General features: G+C 38.4%; 1 protein-coding gene across 2 annotated transcripts in view; it reads right to left on the bottom strand.

The window, feature by feature from the left end:
- Positions 1 to 14420: 14420 nt before the first annotated feature.
- LOC143437355 (uncharacterized) overlaps positions 14421 to 25681 on the bottom strand; it is a 40302-nt gene continuing 29041 nt past the window's right edge. The window contains exons 1-3 of one of the 2 annotated variants that reach the window (XM_076922149.1): positions 16946 to 16979; positions 16686 to 16746; positions 14421 to 15465 (exon numbers count right to left, since the gene is read on the bottom strand). In XM_076922149.1, the coding sequence (XP_076778264.1) occupies positions 14421 to 15465; positions 16686 to 16746; positions 16946 to 16979 (1140 nt within the window). Of the gene's footprint in view, positions 15466 to 16685; positions 16747 to 16945; positions 16980 to 25681 lie in introns of those variants that run through there. The other variant, XM_076922148.1, reaches the window with a different exon arrangement.

Here is a 25681-nt window from a genome sequence, read left to right on the forward strand (position 1 = left end):
CTGCAGCATCTCTGTCCAGCTCAGCCACCATATTGCATGGCCAGCCAGAAACCAGCAGCCAGAAACACCAGCCCTGCCCCCCACTGGACACCAGCGTGGGAGATGGCTCTGCCAATCTTCCACTCTATCTCTTCAAGGCTGGGCATTGCCCAGATTATCCCACCAACAACTTGGGCTCAGTACAAATGAGACTCTAATGCTTAGATTATCCAAAGGCTTACATATATAGTAATGATCAAAAACAAGATACCCTTACAATCAGAGGTGTAACCCAGTGCCAACCTAGATATACCAATTACCTTTGACTGCTACAGACAAGTGAACATCAGTCTCTGTGTTCCATTCTCAGTCTCAACCTTAGTTTTTCCCTTCCTTCTCCTCCTCCCTTTACTCCACCCCTTCCTCTCCTTCCTCCTCCCACCTCAGCTCCTCCCACAACCTTCTCCTTCCATGTCATTATATAGGCTTGCAGTACAAGTCATGGATCAGATTAGAGCTGGGGCTTTTCAGCTTAAACATCTGGATTAAAGCTGTGTCTTCCACTCTCAAGATTCAGATTAAAGTCACTTTGGGGGTTTTAATGTAATAGAGTTAACAGTCAAAACAGCAATCTTAACTCTACCCCATGTCAACTTCACGCAAAACCATATCTTCTTTGTCATGGTTAATTTCCAATTGAAAAAAAAACATGTCATAATAAAGCCTAAATGTTACTATTCCAGCCAAAAGGAAAACCATTATGTATTGTACCAGGTTATAATTATGCCTAAAATGATTGAGCTACCCCTTATACAAGGACAGATTCATAAAAATGTACACAGTTGACTTCTCACAGAATGGATCACCCTAAATACTTGGTTACTGAGTGTATACTCAGCTGAACTTACCTTCTTATCACTATTTACATGGGACATAAGTATCTTTACATCCTTTGACCATTATGAGAGATCTATCCACATACTTCTTCCTTTTATGTCTTTCTCAACAATATTCTAATTGTTTTGTCTCCAAGTCTCTGACAATTAAACCGTCCCACTGTTTATAGCTGATGATTCAATGAATAATCACACATTTCCAAACAAATGCATGAGCATGACTACTGCATGAAGTTCTGAAGTGTGGTGATTTCCCTTTACTGGTGTCTCTCAGGATTGTCCCAGAAACATGTTTTCATGCTGCAGTTGTTCACTTCTTGATGGGGGTCTGCATAACAGTCAGAACCCTTAGTAAAGCAGAGCCTAGTTATTTCTTTCTTAGTCACTTGATGATAGGACCTGTACCAGGAAGTCCTAGGTGCATGTATAATACCAAGGGCATTGTACAGGAATAGAAATTAGGCTTCTAGGCAAGTCAGGTACCTAGCATTAGTTTCCAAGTTGCCCCTCCCCAGCAAAACCCAAGCCTAGCTTCACTCTCTAGGCTAATCCCAAAGGAGGCTAGAGATTTCAAGTTACACCCTCAACAATACCAGGGTCTCCAATTTAATCCCCCAACAAACCTGCATCTAGGGTTACAAGACCATGCCTAACCACCACTAATGAGGAGGGGAGGTGAAGTTAAGTTTATGATGTGACTCCCAGCACCAGCCATTTATGGTAAAGGCCACAGCAGCTTTTCAATTAGATGCTTTCACACATCCTCCCAATTGCAAGAGACATTTAAAATGGTGGCATTCAATCAGGCTTTTATTAATCCCCTGCCATGTTCTTGACTAGCCTAGGCATGTGGCCAGGAGTGGCTGTTGCTGTACTCCCACAAGGCTTACCTCAAGCAGTCTGTTCAGGTGGTCAGAAACACCAAACCTGCCACCCATGAGATGCCAGTGTGGAAGATGGCTCTGCAAATCTCCCATGCTGTCTCCACTATGATTGGCTGAACCCAGTCCATCCCACCATCCACATGAGCTCAGTACAAGTGAGACTCTAATGCTTAGATCATCCAAAGGCTCTCTATGTTTGGTAATGTTCAGTAACAAGATGCCTATACAATCAGAGGGGTAACCCAATACCCAATCAAGATATACCAACTACCTTTGACTGCTAGAAACACATGGACTTCTGCTTCTATGTTTCCCCCTCTCTCCTCCCTCTTCCCTTGCTCCTCCTCTTCCTTCTCCTCTTTTTCTACTTACTCCTTCTCTTTCTCTCCTTACTCCTCCCAACTAAGCTCCTCCCACAACTCCCAACTTGCTGCTTACAAGAAAGCATTCGCTGACAGACACTTGGGGCTCCACCATCACCAAAACAGTCTTGGTTGATGCTGGTGCATTGGGGATGGGGGAAAGCTAGCTCAGATAGAATAAAGACCCTGCTGTGAGTTGCATCAAATTAGCTCCTATGTGTGTCTTTTTGGGGATCACTAACATTTTCCTGGCACATGTTCAATTTCTACTAAAATGGAATAGCGGATCAAGATATTTCTTTTCAAGGGAAGATAGATGGATAGAGTTGATGGTAGAGCCTTGTTCCAATATTCAAAATCTATGATTCACAATAAACACCTGCCAAAGGCTCCAAACAACATTCCTATCTAACCATGAAACTGGTAGCACAGCCTGCACAGCAGCCTGGTCCTGTTATAGAGCCTTCTCCTGGTTTTGGCCCCCAACAGAAAGCTAGCAGCTTTCTGAGCTACTTGATATACTGACTGGTAAAACACACCCAAGTGGAGAGTGTGCTGTCTCCAAAATCTCAATCAGCCCAGTAAATGTCGTGCTTCTCTGTTTGCAGTGGGATTGGCCAGGTGCACTGACTTATCTTGCACCTTTGAATTAATGTCTCTGAAAACCCTATGACACTAGGTTCCTCAGCATTTCACTAAATTAGAAGACTACTGCCTGGCAGTGGTGGCACAAACCTTTAATCCCAGCATTTGGGAGGCAGAGACAGGTAAAATTCTGAGTTTGAGGCCAGCCTGGTCTACAGAGTGAGTTCCAGGACAGCCAGGCTTACACAGAGAAACCCTGTCTCAAAAAACCAAAAAAGAAAAAAAGAAGAGTACTTAAGTTTTGGTTGGATTTATTTTCTGTCCTTTGATGTCCTTATGCCCGAGTTTGCAGTGAGTCCAATTTGGTTGACACCTCATGTGCCCTAGGTCAGTTCTACATAATGTGCACTTTAGAGCACTAATATCATATTTTATGGAAGACACAGATGATCAAGATCCCTTCTAACTAAGTTAATGTCACAGAAAATGATGAAATACAGATGCAAATAGAAAACCCAAATGCTAAAGTAAACTTTATTTTCCCCACACAGAGAGTTATTTTAATATATTATTATTGATTCTATTTGTTTTTCCAATGCTGTTATACACAGCATTGTATTAATATTGTATTCATATATTAATATGAAAATATTAATTACAAAGTTATATGTATATATAAATGGAGGCATAAAACATATTTTTCCATCTTTGGATAAAGATATTTGAGTTGGAAGTGAGACTGGGCTTAATTTAGCTTAGGCTAGCCTTAAATTCATTACGTAGCTGAGCTATGTCTTGGTCTTATGATCATCTAGCCTTGTCTGTTGGGTTCTGAGATTTTAGGCATGGCTACCCCAGGGAGCAGCACCTCGGGTTTCAGCTTCAACATCTAATAATGGTTGCTGGAACAATCCTTTCCTTTCATCTTCTTTGAAGAAAAGGTGTCTGAAAGCACAGTATGGCCTTTTCCAAAAAGAACCAGAGCCAGGACTACTGAGTATCCTCTATCATCTTGCATTCCATTCTATTTCAATCACTGGACACAAACCACAATAACAGCCATTTTGTTGTGGTAAATATTATTTGGGAGTTTCTTATGCCACATATACAGGTACCAAATAAATGACACAAAAGACTTTGTATTTACAATAAGCAGTAAAGCAACAGAGTTGGGCAGATATCAACCCACTATTCCTATTTTGTCTATTTTTCTGTTAATATCTGTGAGATATCATGGGCCATGTTCAGCCTAGGATGCTCATACTCCCAGGCCAGACCTACTGGCCATGAACTCACACTCCACCTACCCCATGGTGCCTTCTTCCTTCTCCTTCTTCTCTCTCCTTCATGATCTTTTCCCCAGACACTAAATCTGGGACCTGAAGCACCATCTACCTTTCTTCTCCCCAGCTTCAGGCTTTAGGCATCTTTATTAAGCAATCATGGAAGTCAGGAAAGAAATGTAGAAATGATGAAATTACAGTCCCAAAAATTATTGTACAAAGTTGAACCAGGCTTTATGGCCATGTGTCCAGAGTCTAGGAACTTGTATTAGAGCACATCAAATATTATTTTTACTTTTTCTCTCAGGCTGAACATTTTAAACCTAGAAAATAATAGTCTTTGTAAACAGGGCCATATCATGATACCCAGATTTCCTATTTCGGTTGAACTAGTGTAACTAGTGTAAATTGATTTAACATAAGTTCAGTTTTTAAATCTAGATTCTTGATTGCCTAGTGTGCAGACACAAGAAATTACCAATCAGGATATTTATTGATCATCTAAAATTAATTGACTCACAACTCCTTGCTAATATCGATCACTGTCAATTCAGGGAAGCTTTTACCCTCTTTTTCCACCCCTTTGTGTACTGTGACTAACCTGGCTTCAAAGGTGGTCATAGAACTAGATTCTTGCACAGGCCTCTCTTCATTTCAAGACCCAAGAAAAGCAAGAGAGGTTGTAGGAAACTCACTCAGTGTTTTATTTTTGTTTTGCAGTGACCAGTCAAGGATCAGTCTGGAAGAGTTGGAAGACACTCTTTTCATCACAGAGAAGCAGAGAAAGAATTGATGCTCAAAATAATTCTCAATCACATACAAAGAGGCAGGCCTCAGCTACAGACAACATTCTTATGACAAAAAATAAATAATCAGCAGGAGTTGAAAATAAGAAAAAGAAATTCTTAATGACTTGGAACTGAAGGGGAATGAAAACAAAAAGGAGAATATAGCAGTGTTGCATTTGAAATCAGTAATTGACTTTTAAAGCAAATACACATACAATGAATTAGGTAGTCTTTCTTTTGTTTCTATTTTGTGGAATAGTCCAAGGTGGTCTTAGCTCTTCTTTAAAAGTCTGGTAGAATGCTGCACTAAAACTACCTAACCCTTGCCTTTTTTGGATACGAGGTTTATAATATCTCCTTTGATTTCCTTAGTGGTTATACTACAGTTTAGATAATTTACCTTATCTTGATTTAATTTGGGTTTATAGCATCTGTCAAGATAATTATCCATTTTTCTGGCTACATATTTCATTTAGATTTTCCAGTTTATAAAAAGAACTAATGATGTTTACAAGTTTCCTGAATTTCTCTTGTTATGTCTCCCTTTTCCTTTCTGATTTTGTTAATTTGGATACTGTCTCTGTGCCCTTTGGTTAGTCTGGCTAAGAGTTTTTCTATCTTATTGATTTTGGCAAAGAACAAACTCTTGGTTTTGTTGAGTCTCTGTACTGTCCTCTTTGTTTGTAATTGGTTCATTTCTGCCCTGAGTTTGATTATTTTCTGGAGTCTATGTCTCTTAGGTGTGTTCGCTTCTTTCTGTTCTAAAAGCTTTCTGCTGTGCTGTTAAGTTGCTTGTGTAGGATCTCTCTGGTATGTTTATGAGGGCACTTAGTGCTGTGAATTTTTGTCTTACCATGGTTTTCACTGTGTAGCATAAGTTTGGGTATGCTGTGTCTTCATTCTCATTGAATTCTAGAAAGTCTTTTATTTCTTTATTTCTTCCCTGAACAAGCTATCATTTTATAGAAAGTTGTTCTTTTGTTTTTTGTTTTTTTGTAATGGTGACTCCAGGGTTAGTGATTGGAAGCAATGTTATTAAAACCATCATCTCAACAAAGTAACTTATATATATTATATATTAAATATTATTTATATTAAATAAATAATATAAATAAATAATATGTTCATATTATATTAATTATTATATAATATTAATATAATAATATAAATATATTAAATAAATTATATATATATATATATATATATATATATATATATATATATATATATAAAAGTGGTTCACTTGCCTCCCTGTCCAATTTAAGGAGAAAAAACAACCATGGCATTAATCAAACATTGGGTTAATTGTAAGCTGAATATTTCACGGAATCTGTCATGGAGCCAATGGTGGGTCCCACCATAAATTTCATTGTGTGGACACAAACTATTGTATATCAAGTACATTGACATAAAATGGACCTTTTCACTTCCAGAAGTTATAGCCACATTCCATTCCCTGATGTTGGTATCAAGGTGTAACATTTATCACCCTCTAGTGAATGAGTGTGAGCCCATTTATGTTGCCAAAGAAGGTCTTAAATATTCTAACATAGCTGAAGTACTACAAAAAGGTTTTGAAACCAACTGTATGAAGATAATAGAGGTCCTTAAAGTAGAATTGATGAAATCACATTAAAAAAATTTAGGAAAGCCCAAACAATTGGAGGAAATCAATAAATACCTCAAAGACAGACAGAAAAACACAATCGAAAAAGTGGAGGAAACCAACCAATCTTATAAAGAAAGCCAAGAAAAACAAACCAAGAGTAAAAGGAAACAAAACTGTTTAATACCTAAAAGTACAAACAGAAACAATAACAAAAGCACAAAGTGAGGGAATGATGAAAACTAAAGTTTAGAACTGGAAAATCAACTATGGAGGCAAAATTCACAAACAGAATACACAGATGGAAGACAAATCTCAAGCACTGAAGATACAATAAAAGGGATGGAAATATCACACAATGAAAATGTTAACTCTAACACTTCCTGATAAAATATACAGTATCTAGGACATTGTTAAAGGGTAAAATGTGAGAATACTAGGACTAAAGAAAGGAGAATATTAGATCAAATGCTCATATTTGAAAACATTGATGGCAAAATCTTAGAAGAAAAAATTTTCTAACATAAGGAGGGAGGAACCTATCACAGGAAAAGAATCATCAAAACACCAACAGAATGGACCATAAAATAATCTGTCTTTCCTGTATAATAATCAAAACATCCAGTACAAAGAAAGAATACTAAAAGCTGCAAAGATCAAAAGCCAAGATCCATATCAATAAGGATCTACTAAAACTGTAGATGGCCTCTCACTGGAGTCTGTAAACAAAAGAAGGGCTTGGACATATATGCGGCAGAAACTACGGATGCCCAGATGATTATATGTAGAAAAAAAGCTGGCCAGGCAGCAGTGGTGCATGCCTTTGATTGCAGCACTTGGAAGGCAGAGGCAGGCAAAGATTTCTGAGTTAGAGGCCAGCCTGGTCTACAGAGTGAGTTCCAGGCAACCAGGGATACACAGAGAATCCCTGTCTAAAAAAAATGGAAAAAAAACCTTAATTGCTATTAATGGGAAAAAAATCAGATAGTCCACGCTAAAGTCAAATTTAAACAATATATATCTATACATACAAACTTACACAAAGTTATATACAAAGAATCCAACCCAAGGAAGTTAACAATACACATGAAAACACAGGTAGTAAATAATCTTGTGTTATCTGCAAAAGAAAGGAAAGCACACAAATACCCCAACACCAGCATCACCAGCAGCAGCAGCAACAACAACAACAACAAAATACAAGAAGTTAACATTCACTGTTCATTGACTCTCTCAGTATCAATCAATGACCACAGTTCACCAAGAAAAAACAAAGGCTAACAATATAGATGCTAATAAAAATCTCTCCTTCAATTGCAGACAAGAAATATAGCTCAACATCGAGAATAGGCGTTAATTCAAGGTAAAGGAATGTAAAAATATATTCCAAGCAGATGGACAAAAGGAGCAAGCTGGTGTGGTCATTTTAAAATGTAGCAAAATAGATATTAAACAAAATTAATCAAAAAATTGGAGAAAGATACTACAAATTATTTAAAGAAAAAAATAATCACCAAAGATGCCATTTCAAGTTTTAAGATCTACGCCTTAAAACACATGGTTGCCAACCTTCGTTAAAAAAAGTGTTTTAAACATAAAACCACATAACACTCATACACTTATATTCCAAGATTTCAATACCCCATTCTCACCAGTAAACTAATTCTCCAGAACACCCCCTCAAAAAAGAGAAATATTCCAGCTCACTGACAACTTGAACATGAGTCCAGCTGACACTTAGAAAACATTCTACTGAAATATAGGAGAAAATGCCTTCTGCTCAGCACCTCATGAAACTTAGTTGTAAACTAAACACCTATCCAGACACACTGCCAACCTCAATACATACAAGAAAATTGAAATAACACTATGAATCCTATCAGACCACCATGGATTACAGCTGGATATCAACAAAACCAGAAAGAACACAAAGCTTACAAACTCATGGAAGGTGAACACCTCACTACTGAATGAAAAATAGCCTAAGACAAACATAGAGCAAGACATTAGAGACTTTCTAGAATTTGATACAAATGAATATGATTTGTATCAAATTTTACAGAATACAATTTTACAGAATACAAAAAACATGAAACTGGTTCTAAGATGAAGGTTCATAGCACAAAATGCTTACATGAAAAATTTGGAGAGCTCTCATACTGGCAATTTAACAGCACGCTTTAAATTCTAGAACAAAAACAAGTGAGCAATGACAAAAAGAATTAGACATCAGTAAATTATCAAGTTGGGGGCTGAAATCAACAAAATAGAAAGAGAAGAATGCAAAGAATTAATAAAACATGGAATTTGTCCTTTGAGCCTTTTATTACATAAAAGATAAGATAGTCAAACGCTTATTTTTTGGTTTTTCGAGATAGGATTTCTCTGTGTAGCCCTGGCTGTCCTGGAACTTACTCTGTAGACCAGGCTAGTCAAACCCTTATTAAAAAATGGAGAATATCTAAATTAATGAAATCTAAAATGAAAATGGGGACAAAATAACAGACAATGAAGAATCTAAAGAATGGTAATGACATAGTTTTTAAAACCCTCAACTCCATCGAACTGGAATTACTAAAAATAATGGAAAATGCCCTCAATAGGTTCCACTTACCAAAGTTAAATCAAACTAAGATAAACAACTCAAACTGCCTAATCATCTAGAAAAGGAGAAGTCATTACAAATCTGACACCAAAAAGAGCCCAGAATTTTAGTCCTACCAGACTTTCAAAGAGGAGTTCATGAGAATACTCCTCGAAGTATTCAACAATATAGAAAAAGAAGAAACTTTAGCCAATTTGTTTTGTGATCCCATGGTTACTCAAATATCCAGTCAATATAAAGACTCAGTAGCAAACGAGAATTATAGACCATTTTTCCCTTAAAACCAAATATGTAAAAAATATTTAATAAAACAGAAAAAATAAAATAAAATAGAAACCACATCCAAAGACCACTCACCATGATCAATGAGGTAGGCTTCCTTCAAGAGGTGCAGGGATGGTTCAACAAATGTGATTAAAGTGTAAGAAAAAAGTTGTAATCTCTTAGATAATGAAAAATTCTCTGACAATATTTAATTCCACTATATGATAGAGTTGCTGGAGTGATTAAGGATACAAGGTACATACCGAAACATAATAATGTCACTTTGCTGCAAACCTATAGCAGACGTTAAATTATAGAGAGAAATTCTAATTAATTCCACTAATTCACAAAGAAGAGAAGGTGATCCATTCTCTCCATATCTATTCAAAATACTATCTAAAATTTTAATGTTAACTAGTCCTATATTGAAATTACAATGTAATGTTAACTAGTCCTTTACTGCCATTTACACTTTAATATTAATTAGTCCTATATTGCAATTTAAAATTTAATGTTAACTAGCCCTGTATGGCAATTTACAGTTTAATGTTAACTAGTCCTATATTCCAATTCCTATATTGCAATTTATAATTTAATGTTAAATAAGCTAACATTAAATTGTAAATTTAATGAGAAAGTAAAATTATCTTTATCTGCAGATGATACAATAGTACACACAAGTGAACTAAAACTTCCCAAAGGCAATTCTCAGAGCTGGTAAACACTTTCAGCAAAGTTGTTGGATATAAGATTAACTAAAAAAGAAAAAGAAAAAGAAAAACCAGTGGCTTTCGTATGTACAAATGATTTTACCAGTGTAAACAAAATAGAGAGACATCAGAAAGTTTGAAATGATGGTTAACACTTGTCCAATTTTTCTTCTACATAATGAATAACCTTGAGTAACTCAATGTGTGTTGGGTAAGATCATAGAAATTATTTGTAGTCACAGATTACTTTTGATACTATTGAAGGTGCTCAAAGACTATTGTAATATACAAAGACTTTAATAGACTCATTACTTACTAAAGAGTTTAGTCTTCTATGAAGATATCAGAAAGTACAAGACTTTAACACATTGACCACGTTTATGGGGTTTTTCTTGCATTATGACATTTTCTCATGGTTTCCAGGACAACTGCCACATAAATAGGCTTTACCACATTGCTTATTCATAGCATTTCTCTCCAGGATGTATTTTTCTATGTTCATAGATGACTGTATTGTGAAAAGATTTTATCTCATTGATTACATTTGTAAGGTATGTCTTCAATGTGTGTTCTGCTATGTATTCAAATATGTCTATAATATACAAATGTTGGGAAGAAGCAAAAGAAACTTGCCCTAAGGACTGCCTTTTTGTTACCACTCTTCATTTAATCATGAACTGAAACTAAGTTTAAGTTCCAGGTATTAGGGGACCTGTGTATTAAATAACATCTGACCAGCTTTTATTATTCATGGTTTGTTCCCTAAACATAACAACTGTTTCTAACCATGATTTCTGTTACTCATGTTTTATTCCTCAAAATATAATTCATGTTCCTAACCACAAAAGAACAAATGGCTGTGATAATGTAGACCATACAACCTACATTCTGTATCATTTGACATAGAGTAACAACAACAACAAAAAGTGACTGGAAGAAAAATGTAACTGTAACTTGGCACAGGACTTTGTGGTTTTGACCACAAAGAGAATTGTGGAAAGGCTTGACTCTATTAAATACACTCACAGGGTTTCTGTCTTAGTGTTTTCATTGCTATGAAGAGAAATCATGAACAAGGCAACTTCTATAAAAAACAACAGTTTAATTGGGACTGGCTTACAGTTTCAGATATTTAGTCCTTTTTCATCATAGCAGGAAGCAAGGCAGGCATGCAAGAAAACATGATGCTGGTGAAGAAGCTGAGAGTTCTACATCTTGATCCAAAGGCAGCTAGGAAGAGACTGTCTGCCAGGGAGCTAGTAGGAGGGTCCATTCTGCACTGGGTGGATCTTCAAAGCCTTTAGTGATGCACTTCCTCCAAGGCCACATCTCATAATAACTTCCTCCCACTCCCTGAGACAAGCATATTTATACTACCACATTCCACTGCCTGGACCGAATATGGAAACCATATTTTAAAATAGCATAATACAAAATATGTGAGGTTCAAATTAAAAAATCCCATCATCTATAGAAGTCTCATAAATGTTAAAAATCTAAAGTTAAAAGTCTTTTCTGAGATCATTCCAATCATGTAAATATAATCCCCTATACTTTCAAAAAATACCACATAATATCCATTCAAATTGACAGGATATATATCACCATTTCTAATCATCATTGTGAGAAAATACTGGGCCAAAAGAAGACCAAAAGCCAGCAAGGCAATCTCCAAACTCTGCATCCCCATGTCTGATGCCAAAGAATTCTTCAGATCTCCAATTTTTTCCTGACCTGCTCACTGCAGCACAATTCTTCCTCTTGCACTGATTTTATTTCCTGAAAGTAGTTTTCCTGAGAAGGTATCTTATAACTCTGGGATCAAAAACTCTTGGGGTCTGCAAAGTAACTTCAAAATTACAGCTTCTTGTTCCAGTATCTGGGATCCACAGATGATCTTCTGTGCTCCTCAAAAGAAGCTGGGTCTCTCTCCAGCTCTGCTCTCTGTAGTACACTAGGTTCTGTTTGACTCCACTCCACTGCTGCTGCTGTTCTTTCTGCTCATCCCATAAGACTGACATCTTCAATATATTGGGTTTTTCTGTGATAAACAGTCTTGACTGCATTCCTCTTATATGCTCCCTTCATGGTGCCAAGCCTCAGCTGCACTGCATGAAACATTCATGCCTTAAAACCAGTGCCACCTCAGTGAGTCTTACCCAGGACTGAGTCAAACTGCACCACAAGGGACAAACTTGGTTCCCTCTGGAATACGACTTATTTCTCCTCTCAGAAAACAATTACCAGAAGATGTTACCTCAGTGGTGCTGGTTTCTTCTTCATCCCCACTAATTTTCTAACTACAGCCAACCACCATCAGTTGTCTCAGTCATCCCTTCTGTTCTTTCCCCTAAAAGCAGAGCCACATGGACAAAGCTCCTGAGTTCCTCTGCTGACTGGGGCTGGAATATTGCCCCTTCTATTACATCATCACCAGCTTTCTATTTTTCAACAACTTCACTGCCTAAGCTCGGCTGTCCTTGAACTTGCTCTGTAGATGAACCTTGAACTCAGAGATCTTCATGGCTCTGTCTTCTGAATGCTGGGTAATACGTGTGTAACACTTTGCCCATACCTAAACTTTTCCTTACTTAAAATGTGTTCTGTACCAGGAAGACTTGAATCAGAGATCTGCTTGATGTTTATCTGGAATTTAAGGAATATACCTCCATGCCTGTACTTAAGTATTTTATTTCAGATCTTAAAATGATAACCCAGAATAGTAACCACAATCCATCAATTGTCAACTTCACACATACTGGTAACTCTTGTGTCCACATGAAAACAACAACTAGGTAATAATAATGTCTAACACTGTACAGTTCTCCGTTGTCCAACTTCACATCCATGAGTTTAGGTGGATGGAATCTTGCCCTAATGTCACCATTCCTTTAATTCCATTTAATATCATTGATCACAGAATTTAGCTTCATTCAACTTCCTGGTTAGATTTTCTCTTTTGACCTAACATTTTATATTTTTTCTCTGTAAGATTACTATGCTTGCTCAAATCATCATGAGAATAAACATAGGTCAAAGGCTTTGCTGGCTTCACTGAGACTTCCTTTGTCAATGCAATGAACACTGACCTCTTTACCTTATCTTCAAGCACACTCTACAGACAAGGGCAAAAGGCAGCAACATTCTTCTGCAAAACATCATAAAAACTATATACAAAGTTCAAATCACCCTCAGTACATGTATGTTCCATATTCATACTAGGATGGCCAAGTAAGTTCCACTTAATGCATATACAGATCCAAAGTCTAAAAATCCACATTGCTCCATAAAACAAAACAAAAAAACCACAGTCAGTCCTATCATAGCAATACATAAGTCTAGGGTACCAACTTCTGTCTTAGAATTTCCATTGCTAAGAAGAGACATTGTAACCAAAGCAACTGTGTTAAAGGCAAATATTTAATTGGGCCTGGCTTGCACTTTCAAATGTTTAGTCCATTGCCATCATAGCAGGAATGTCAGCATGCCGGCAGCCATGAACTGGAGAAGGAGCTGAGAGTTCTGCATCTTCATGAGAAGGCATCCAGGAAGAGACTGTCTTCCAGCCAAGTGGTAGGAGGGTTTGTTTTGTACTGGCCTGAGCTCCAAAGACCACCACCATAGTAATTCAATTCCTTCAAAAAGGTAACCTCTCCCACAAGGGACATCTCTTAATATTCCCACTTCTTAGGGTCAAACAAATTTAGATCACCACAGTTTATTTCTATTATAAATTCTTTCATGCTTTTAAAAATGATTAGGACATGCAGAGGTTTCACATGTTGATTACTTTCAGATGGTTCCTCTCTCATATGTGTTCATTTCTGTATTCAGAAACCACAGTGGCACATAAACCATTTCCCGACTTTAGAACAATCAAAAGGTTTTTGCTCAGTTTGTGTTCTTTTATGTCTTTGGAGATGAAAGAGATATGCACAGCCTTATCACATTCATTACATCTGTAAGGTTTCTCAGAAGTGTATGTGCCTTCAAGTCTTTGGAGAGTACAGTGACATTCAAAGGCTTTATCACATTGACTACATTCATAAGGTTTCACTCTGCACATTTTCTTTTGTGTATTCAGAGATGACTGTGTCTTGGAAAGGCTTTACCTCATTCATGACATTCAGTTTCTCTCCAGTATGTGTTGTTTTATGATATTGGAGACCACTCTGACATGAAAAGGGCTTTACCACATTGATTACATTCATAAGGTTTCTTTCCAGTATGTGTTCTTTTATGTCTTTGGAGATGACTATGATTGGAAAAGGCTTTACTACACTAATTACATTCAAAAGGTTTCTCTCCAGTATGTGTTCTTTTATGATATTTGAGAGTACTAAGATCTGAAAAGGTTTTACCACATTGAGTATATCCATAAGGTTTCTCTCCAGTATGTATTCTTTTATGAGATTGGAGATGATTGGGCCTTGCAAAGGCTTTACCACATTGATTACATTAATAAGGCTTCTCTCCAGTATGTGTTCTTTTATGTCTTTGGAGATGACTGTGACATGAAAAGGCTTTACCACATTGATTACATTCAAAAGGTTTCTCGCCAGTATGTATTCTGGTATGAGATTGGAGATTCCCATGACATGAAAAGGCTTTACCACAATGATTACATTCATAAGGTTTCTCTCCAGTATGTGTTCTTTTATGTCTTTGGAGATGACTGCGTTGTGAAAAGGCTTTACCACATTGATTACATTCATAAGGTTTCTCTCCAGTATGTGTTCTTTTATGTTTTTGGAGAATACTGTGACATGAAAAGGCTTTACCACATTGATTACATTCATAAGGTTTCTCTCCAGTATGTGTTCTTTTATGTGTTTGGAGATGACTGCGTTGTGAAAAGGCTTTACCACATTGATTACATTCATAAGGTTTCTCTCCAGTATGTGTTCTTTTATGTCTTTGGAGAGTACTGTGGTCTGAAAAGGCTTTACCACATTGATTACATTCATAAGGTTTCTCTCCAGTATGTGTTCTTTTATGTCTTTGGATAGTACTGTGACATGAAAAGGCTTTACCACATTGATTACATTCATGAGGCTTCTCTCCAAGATGTGTACTTTTATGACTTTTGAGACTACTGTTTTGTGAAAAGGCTTTACCACATTGATCGCATTCATAAGGTTTCTCTCCAGTATGTGTTCTTTTATGTTTTTGGAGAGTACTGTGACATGAAAAGGCTTTACCACATTGATTACATTCATAAGGTTTCTCTCCAGTATGTGTTCTTTTATGTCTTTGGAGAGTACTGTGACATGAAAAGGCTTTACCACATTGATTACATTCATAAGGTTTCTCTCCAGTATGTGTTCTTTTATGATGTTTGAGAGTACTGTGGTCTGAAAAGGCTTTACCACATTGATTACATTCATAAGGTTTCTCTCCAATATATGTTCTTTTATGTTTTTGGAGACTACTGTGACATGAAAAAACTTTATCACATTGATTATGTTCATGTGGTTTCTCTCCAGTATGACTTCTTTCATGCCTGCAACAATAATGGGCACATGTGAAAGCTTTACCACATTCATTACCTGATCAATCATTTTACCAATATGAATAAATTTTGCAGTTGCTCTAATAATAAAGAACACTCAGATCTTAAGGTTTTATCACTTTGATGTTCATGGTTTCTATATTTCTATATGATGTATTTTACATGCCTGAAGATATCAGGGTATTAAAACACTGATTGTTTTCTTAGTTTTTCCTGTAGTGTTAATCACACCACAGCAGCACTGTGAGCCAGGACAAACAGAAGAATTTCCAAACTTCTAGTACCCATAGATATTTTCTGCAGTGTAACTTGGGGATGTCCCCAGTTATGTCAGAAAACCAATTACTTGCAAACACCTATCATATTCAGAAAGTCTGCCAAAGGCAGAATGCTACATATCTTCTCATTTTTTGGAGTAGAAAGAGGTATGTTGCTTCTTCTTTTTTTTTTTTTTTTTTTTTTTTTTTGGTTTTTTTGAGACAGGGTTTCTCTATGTAAGCCTGGCTGTCCTGGCACTCACTCTGTAGACCAGGCTGGCCTCGAACTCAGAAATCCGCCTGCCTCTGCCTCCCAAATGCTGGGATTAAAGGCGTGCACCACCACCGCCCGGTGGTATGTTGCTTCTTTCAACATCCCTATGCTCACAAGGTTTTATCCATCCTGACAATTGATATACCCATTAATGAAGAACAAGTGAAAGGTTTACATATTAAATTCACACCATTTGACATTTTGTTCTTTGTACACATGTGGTTTATGAATTAAGGTTTCTCCATGACTTTCTTCACTCTCACTAACTGACCACTCAATAAACTTAGAAATGTCACTAAAGGAATATGAGTATCACCAAATTTACCATGGACTATTTGCTTATTGGATGGCTTTGGATATATATTTATCACTACTCAATGTGAAACATCTAAATATTATGAGACTATTCATATTGGTAGTTCCACAGCAAAGCTCTAATTGACCTACAAATCAATTAAAGGTATCTCTTAAGGCATTGTTTCCATGTCTTCTTCATTAGAGGAATGCCGTAAAACATAAATCAAATAATTGATATTGAGGTACATGGCTTTGTGAGAATATTATAATCATAGCTATACTTTACAAACTGATTTTTACACACTTGCTTTAATTTAGTGCTTCCAGAACACATTAAAATTTCCTCACAGGCATATTTGTATCAGCTTGTACATGAAAACTACCTTTCACGCCTTCTAGAACTTTGACGCTGTTCTTCAATGTGACGATCTTCCCAACTGTAACCTAAAACACAGTTCCAGAAAGTGAATGATATAGTATTAGAAATTAGGTAAATGTAAGTTACTGTGAATTTTGACAGCACTGAACCTGATTTATTCATCTCAATCTTCCTTGTTCTCAATTGAAATAACAGAGGCTTATCAATAACCAAGAATCACTTGTTCCATTATTTTGAAAAGCAAAACAAAATTCACAGTGTTACCTATAGCAGTGAGGTTCTGGTAGGTCTCCAGCATCACATCTTTGTAGATATTCTTCTGGGAAGTATCCAGTAAATTCCACTCTTCTGCAGTGAAGTTCACATGCACATCATCATAAGTCACTGCTTCCTAAAATATTACACACATGTGTACAACACAAAACATGATTGTGACATCACTGTAAATAAATGGATACTTTCTAGACAATGTACTAATTTAATTATTGTGCCTCTTCCACTTATTTACTGAAACAGAACTTATAATCTAATTATTCTATCATTTTAAAAGGAAATTGAATGATAAGTTTCACCTCTGTTGCTTCTGATCCCTTTGAATAGGATAAAGCCTTGCAACAGAAATGGCAATTGGGAGGGATATACAGGGGGAAACAGATCAACAGTACTGAGCACACATCTGAAAAGCTGTATGAACAATTACTAACTACAACAATGATGGGCAAGCTGTGTGTATTTGCTCATGTCTTTAATCACATAGGTACAGGCAGGTGTATGTCATTGAGCTGGATTCTGACATGGTGTATGCATTGTTTGGCAGGACAGAAAAAGTTACATGTTAAGACCCTCACTCCCCTGTAAAAATCAACCAAATAACAAAAATGAGTGAGAGAACTCACGGTTCTTTACTGAGGTTCCTACAAAGAATTATAGGTTCACTGCAGTTATATATTCATCTTGCAAAAACATGAAGTGAACCAGTTTAAACAACAACATTAATAAATTTTACTAGAAGGGAATGCATGTTTAAACAGTTGAAAATGGACAGATGAAAATATTAGTAATGTTTCTGCTGATCAGAAATAAGGAAGATAGAGCAGGAAAGATAGCTCAGGAGTTGAAAGCTCTTGCTGTTCTTCCACAGAATGGTAGTCAATTTCTAGTATTTACGTTGGGATCAACAACTACCCATTTCTTCAAGATCAGGAGTTCTGAGGCCATCTTCTGACAACAGTAAAGATGAGGCACACATGATATTCATATTCATGCACCCAGGCATAATACACTTATTTATTCAAAAATTTCAGAACAAACACAAGAGTTAGGCAGAACAACATACACCTGGAATCCAATGGGTCTGAAGCCTCAGGCAGTATTGATATCATGAACATATGCCATCTGGAGAAATACAATATAATATATGTATTTCGTGAAATTTTAAAATTAAAGATGTGGATTAAGAGCTGCACAAAAGCTTGGGCCTATTTTACAAAAACATGTCAGGTGGCTTCTGTGGTTTCTATATCTACTGTCACCACAGGAAGGGCTTCACAGAGAAATTTAGTCTTGAAAACAATAAACAAAATATATAAAGTTAAAAAATAAAACCAGCAGGCTTGCAAAATAGCTTAACATTTAATGGCAAATGTTTATACTGTATCTTATGTGATTTAGAGACTGAGACCAAATGAGGACTGTATGGGAGCAGGAGAAGAAAGTGGAAGAATCCATTTCAACCACAACACAGTAGACACACAGAACAAAATCTGTCCTGTATAAAAGAAATGCTAGGGTAAAGCTGGAGCAGAGTGAGGGAATGACCAATGAAAACTTGACCAGCTGGAGACAAACCTTATGGACAAGCACAATCCATGACATTATTAGGGCTTCTCTGTTATGCTCCCACACAGGAGCCTTGCTTAATTGTCCATTCGGAGGCTCCACCCATCAACTGACTGAAATAGATGCGAAGAAAACCAGTCAAACATTGAATGGTCCTTGGGGATTGTTATAGAAGAGTTGGGGGAAGGATTGATGGCCCTGAAGAGGATAGGAACTCCTCCACAGGAAGAACAACAGTCTCAACTGACCTGGACCCTTGGGGACACTCAGAGACTGATCCACAAATGAAATAGCACACAAGTCTGAACTAACATCCCTGAAACATAAGTAGCAGATGTGCAGCTCAGTCTTCATGAGGGTCCTCCAACAATTGTAGCAGGGGCTGTCCCTAAAGCTGCTGCATATTTATGGAATCTGTTTCCTTGACTGCGCTACCAGGACTGGCCTCAATGTGAGAGGACACACTTAACCAATCAGAAACTAGATGCACCATGGTGTGGAGATACCCAGGGGCCCAACACCTACTTAAAGGAGAAACCAAGGATATTGGAGAGAGGGATTCTGTGCAGGCAGGGGACCTAGAGTAGGAACTTCACAAAATTCATAGCAATCTTATTTATAACAGCTTGAAACTAGCAGAATCCAGATGTCCCTCAACCAAAATATGGATATAGAAAATGTGGTTATTTTTAAAATTAAATATTAGTTTGCTATTAAATACAAGGACATCATGAATTTGGCAGATAAATGAATACAACTAGAAGCTATAATCCCAAGTGAGGTAACCCAAACCTAAAAGCATATGCATGTACGTACTCACTTACAAGTGAATAATAATCGTAAAATAAAGGAAACCCACACTGCGCTCCATAGACCCAAAGAAACAAAATAAGAAGGGAGGCCCAAATGAGCATGGTTGACTCTCACTCAGAAGTGGGAATAAAACAGTCATAGGAGGCAGATGGAAGAGAGAGAACTGGATGGGAGAGCAGATAAGAAAAGGATAGGAGGGTCAGGAACAGGTGTGATGAGAGAAAACAGAGGGCCAGAGGGCCAGAATATTGAGTTGAAATCTGCAGCTGGCAAGGGTGGAAGGGTGGAGGCATCTATAGATGTGCCAGAGACCACAAATTGGAGGGCACCAAGGAGTCTATGGAGGTGATTTTAGCTGAGATGCATAGCAGTGAGATATGAACCCTGAAGAGGCCACATCCTGCAGACAGGCAGGATCCCCAGTGCAGAGTTAAGGACACCAACCAAACCAAAAACTATTCCACCTAAAATTGGTCTCGTCTACAAGAAATGCAGGCACAAAGATAGAACAGAGACTGAGGGATTGACAAAATGTACCCTGTTGAACTTGATACCCATCCCAAAGGCAAGCACTAGTCCCTGACATTAGTAAAGATACTTTGTTATACTTGCAGACAGAAGTTCAGCATAATTGTCTTCTGAGAGTCTCCATCCAGCAGACTAAAACAGATGCAGAGACCCACAGCCTAACACTGGAGAGGGCTCAGGGAGACTTTGGAAGACTTGGGGAAATGATTGATGGCCTCCAAAGGAACAGGAGGTGAATAAGAAGACCATCAGAGTTAACTAACCTGGACCCTAGGAGATTCTCAGAGACTGAGCCACCCACCAAAGAGTATACACAGGATGAACAGAGGTCCCCAGTATATATGTACTACATGTGCTTCTCAGTCTTCACGTGGGTTCCCTGAACAACTGGAGTGGGGGGATGTCCCTTAAGGTGTTGCCTGTCTGTCCACACTGTTCCTCATACTTGGCTGGTCTGTCTAAACTCAGTAGGAGAGGATGTGCTTAACCCTGCAGAGACTTGTCATGCCATGACTGGGGGATACTCAAGTGGTCACCACACTCCCTGGGGAAAAAGAGGAGTCAGGTATGAGGTACTGTGGAAGATGGACTGGGGAGGGGGTAGTAACTGAGATATAATGGAATATATAAATAAATGGGAAAAGAGAACAATGCATATAAATAAAATAAAAATATAGAAATCAGCATTAGCTTTAAATTTAGCCCTACTCAATACAACCTTCCATCTTATGACAGCTCCAAGTTCAAAACTACAGTCACATATGAACTGGATAGATGGTATTTCAGGAGGTGGGAAATGAGGTCTTTGTCTTTCCACCCTGTAAAACAAGTTAGGTAGAGCCTGATTTTTCCCTGGATGCTGTCTCGAAGAGCTCTCTGTCATGGATTAGTCAATAGGGCTAGAAAGATTTAACCCAAGGTGTGGGGCTAGTAACTAAATCGATTAGGATGGATTCTGTCTCATTTCCTCAGAGAATAACAAATTGCAACACACAAAATGGATAGCCTCAAGGGGGCAGTACAGCATATGCCAACCTTTGTACAGAGGAGAAAATAAAGATAGGAAGGTAGTTGTGAGCCATGTAGCAAGTTTCTAACATCCCCAGAAATTAAGACCATGGACACACCATCCCGTACACCAGGCTTTGAATCTTCTTCCAAGCCCTTTGTGGCTTCAACTCTCCAGTGCATCCACTATACTGTGCTGCCACATTCACTTTAGTCATCTCCCTCCACAGATACTAAAAAAAAAAAAATCCAAAAACCAAAGCACACAGACAAAAATCTGACAGACAAGGAACTGACACAAAGAACAATAATAACACATTTGTTACTTTTTTTTGTTTTTGTTTTTGTTTTTTTCTTTTCGAGACCAGGTTCCTCTTTGTAGCCCCGGCTGTCCCAAAACAAACTCTGTAGACCAGGCTGGCATCAAACCTAGAAATTCACCTGCCTCTGCCTCCCAAGGGCTGGGATTAAAGGCGTGCACCACCACTGCTCAGCAACAATGACACATCTTAACAGGCAGCCTTTCAATCCTTCAGTTGGGATTTCTGAATGCTTTGGGGTTCCAGTCAATGCACCAAGATGTTGTGCCCAAGTTAATGGCACCCCAGAGACCACCAAGAACCTATTGCAATGCTGATTCACAAAGGTCTGTACTATGAGCTCAGTAACAAGAATTCACACCAGTCAATCTCACATCAGGTCCAAATTGAGAGACCAAGTCTAAGGGTCCTGAGTATTTATAGTAGTTACAGCAAGATTGGGCATTAACATACAGGTCAGCAACTTAATTTTTTTTTAGAAATGTCATGTCTGGCATAATTGGCAAGAACAAAACAGGGCACAAAACCATCTGACAACTGTAATGGGTAGGCTAACCTATTTTTTCCTCTTTAAGATTTATTAACCTATATGTAGCTAAACCTTGCTGTTGTACCTTGACTGGCTGTTGATAAGAGGGTTTTGTCATAGGATGTCTGCTCAAGTGGACTTTGTGCAATCTCAAAAACAGAGTTGGTTGGACTTCACAAACTCATCTTTTTGACTAAGCCCCTTATTATCAAAAGATACTACTGTTTACCTGCAAGCCATGCCTGACAGTAGAACAGGTACTTTATCCAAAGACCTACCTCACTGTCTGTTACTGCAAACCCTAATATCAGTTGCCCTTACAACTGGCACAGAAAACCAGTGGTCATCAACATTGGAAAAGAATACTAGTGGAAATTACTTTTCCCCCTGTGCATGCCTCTAAAGATACTGCAGACGAACCCCACTTGCCCTTTCTTTCCTGCCTCATCATTGTATCATACCCCCACTTGGGCAGATAGTTCCTGTTCACCCACATGTCATGCCAGAAAGGACACAAGGTAAACTTTCCATAGATCTACCACAATATTTCTTATCCCAAATGCAATTTTCACAATTTTACTGTACTAAACACCAGAAGCAGCCTAACCTTGCTAATGACAAAGTCTCCTTGTAGATTACTAAGTACATCTCTTCCTGCCCAAATCTTCTCCCAACTTTCAACATTAGCAAGCATTCCCTCTGGAACATAACAAACAAACAGGTCAGTAAAAGAGGCAGCACTCAGTCAAGGCTCTCTGCAAATCCATACATTAAGTAGTAACCCAGGAACAAAACTGCCACCCAAAGAAGATAAATCCAACATCAGTAACCAAATCAATAGTCACTTTAAACCTAGAGGCCTAGACACCAGCATTGGAATATAATAAATAACCATCAGGAAAATATGTCAGCAAAAAATCCAAGCTATCCTATTACAGCAGGTCCTGAGAAATTAAAAAATGCAACAGATATGGTACAAAAGAGGTTGTTTGGGGGCAGGGAGATGAGTGAGAATCTGGGGAAGGGATAGAGATGCACAAGAGGACCAGGCAGACAGACAGGGAGCAGAGAGACATGAGATCATAGAAAGAGAATAGAGAGGGGCATGTGAAGAGAACAGAGACAGGGAACAAACAGAGCGAGGTGTATAGCTGGTGGTCCATGTATATAAAGCACACCTGACAACAGCAGCAGGTGATGGAGGCAGGGAATGACTTAAGCAGTTGATAAGTCCCTGAGAGCAGAGCATTGAAATTGCCTGTGCACTGACAACTACAGAGACAAGGTTCACCCACAGAACAGGAAAGGAAGACAGAGTCTCAGGCATTAAAGATGAATACAACTATGGATACATCATCCGAAAATGTGGATTTTAAACATTTTTCTGGCCCTATACAACCAGGAATTCTGCAACATGTGAGAAGGGAAAAACTACAGATGACTGGAATAGAGAAAGGTGACTATCAGCCCAAAGGTCTAGAAAATATTTTCAATGAAATCATAAAGAAAATATTTTGTAAACTAAAAAAAATGCCTGTTAATGTACAAGAAGCATCCAAAACACCCAAGAGACTGGAGAGGAAAAAAGTCCCTTTACCACATCATAATCAAACACTAAATGTAAAAAAATAAAGCAATAGAAAAACCTGTAATAAAGAAAATTAACAAGTTGGGTGGTGATGGTGCAAGCCTTTAACCCTAGCACTTCAGAGGCAGAGGAAGGCGGATTTCTGAGTTCAAGGCCAGCCTGGTCGACAGAGTGAATTCTAGGACAGCCAGGACTACACAGAGAAACCCTATCTCAAAAAACAAACAAACAAACAAACAAACTAAACAAAAAAAAACCAAAAAACCAAAAAAACAAAACAATCAACAAAAACTAAACAAAACAAAAACAAGTAATGTATGAGAGCAGATCTGTTAGATTTATGCCTGACTTCTTAAAAACAGGTTTTGTTTGTTTGTTTTTCTGAGACATGGTTTGTCTGTGTAGCCCTGGCTGTCCTGAAACTCACTCTGTAGACCAGGCTGGCCTTGAACTCTGAAATCCCCCTGCCTCTGCCTCCCAAGTTCTGGGATTAAAGGCATGAGTCACCACTGCCCAACTATACCTGTCTTCTTAATGTATACTATAAAAGACAAAAGAATTTGGACCCATGTGCTACAGAGTCAGAGAAACCACCCGTGTTTCTACAGGAAAGCAACTGATGCTTTGGGCAGATTCAGAATCAGCCATGACAGTGAAGTTGCTCAGAGGTCACCTCCTGATCTAATAAGTGAGGAGCATCACCAGGGACCTCACAGGTGGTCACATCTGGCTGATGCTTTCCATGCAGCCCCAGAGAGGACCCAGCACCCCAGCTCCGACTGCTCAGCCGCCTGCCCCTACCCATTGAGGGCAGTGATCCTGTGCTCACCATGACTCGATTTCAGGGCCTCCCTGAGATCTCCACACAGCACCCACAGCAGAGCTCAGAGCAGGGCACAGATGACCATTCAAGCCTGCACAACAAACTCGAACTTGAAGAATGGCACCCGGAAGAACCCTCCTTCTTGTCTGATTGGCAGGTCTGCCTGGGAGCCTTGATTGGCCAGTGAGTCTTACCACTCCTCAAGGTTAAATTGTGCTTCCAGACCAAGGTCAGACCTTTTCCAGAGCTCAGGAGTGGTTTGCACTCCATCAGCATTTGTTTCTGTCTTCAAAGAGGAATCTCACCCCACCCAGACCTGCGGGAGAACCCAGCATGCCAGCTCTGGCTGTTCAGCCTCCTGGTCCTCCCCTCTGAGAGCAATGATCCTGTACCTACCAGGACCTGACTCCAGACCTTACCTGAGCTTTCCTCACAGCATTTGCCTTCTTCTTCCTGTAATCAAGGTGAACAGCTTCCATAGCCCAGTACTCAGTGTGCCATGGAGGTATCAATCTGACCCACAGGAGGAAGAATATCCTGGTTATTTCTTAGCATTCTATCTAAACTCCACCCGAGTTACTTGTCAACAGCTAGGTATTCTCCTTTCTGCAATTACGTGGCAATAGCCACATAGATCTGGCCCACTATAAAGGTGGCTGCTTGCCCCTTCCTCTCTCTGTTGATATCTTGATCACTCTTTTTCTTGCCCTCTTATGTTCATTAATTCCCCAGTCTCTCCCATTCCCTTCCCACCTCTCTCTCCACATGCTTATGCCCGGCCTCTACTTCTCTACTTTCTGCCTCTCTCTGCCTTTCTCTGCCTCTTAACTCCCCTCCCCATGTCCTAAATAAACTATATTCTATACTGTACTGTCTTGTGGCTGGTCCCTTAGGGAGAAGAGATACCTCAGCCTGAGGCATGAGTCTGCTGAGACATCCCTTTACTCCACACCTCCCCTCCACACACATAGAACACATTCTGTCTCTCTTAAATCTGTGGGGGGCTGGATACCTGGCTGTCATCAGATAACTCTGAGGTAGAATTTTAGACAGAATGCTAACACCATTAACACTAGAGAGGAGTTTTAGGAAACAAGAGACTTATTTTGTGGCTTCATGCTGGGCTTAGGGAAACTGCAGCTTCCTTTCACCAGATGACCGATATCAATCAACTCTAAAGAAAAGCCAGAATAATAAGGGAAACACAGTTGAGCACTATTGGTAGCCAACACATCTTCATCAATGGAAAAGTGAAGAAAAACCACAGTTGTATTAGTAGAGGTTCTGTAGATAAACATATCTCAAATCATAGAGAGAATGAATCTTTCTAAGTATGTAAAAAGGGGATTTAATAGAATGCCACAATAAATAAATAAATTCTCACTCCCGATATTCTTTTTGTCATATATAGATGTATCTCAATATCCCAGATGAAAAAAAAAAGCCCCTTGCTTACTTCAGCATGCCAGGGTCTGCATACAGCTGAGGAAAACTGAACAACCTTATTAAATACTAAGGCCAAATCTAAAAGCTATATTTACCAAATATAGAA

The sequence above is a fragment of the Arvicanthis niloticus genome, chromosome Y (genome assembly GCF_011762505.2).
Source record: "Arvicanthis niloticus isolate mArvNil1 chromosome Y, mArvNil1.pat.X, whole genome shotgun sequence".
In the NCBI taxonomy this organism is placed as follows: domain Eukaryota; kingdom Metazoa; phylum Chordata; class Mammalia; order Rodentia; family Muridae; genus Arvicanthis; species Arvicanthis niloticus.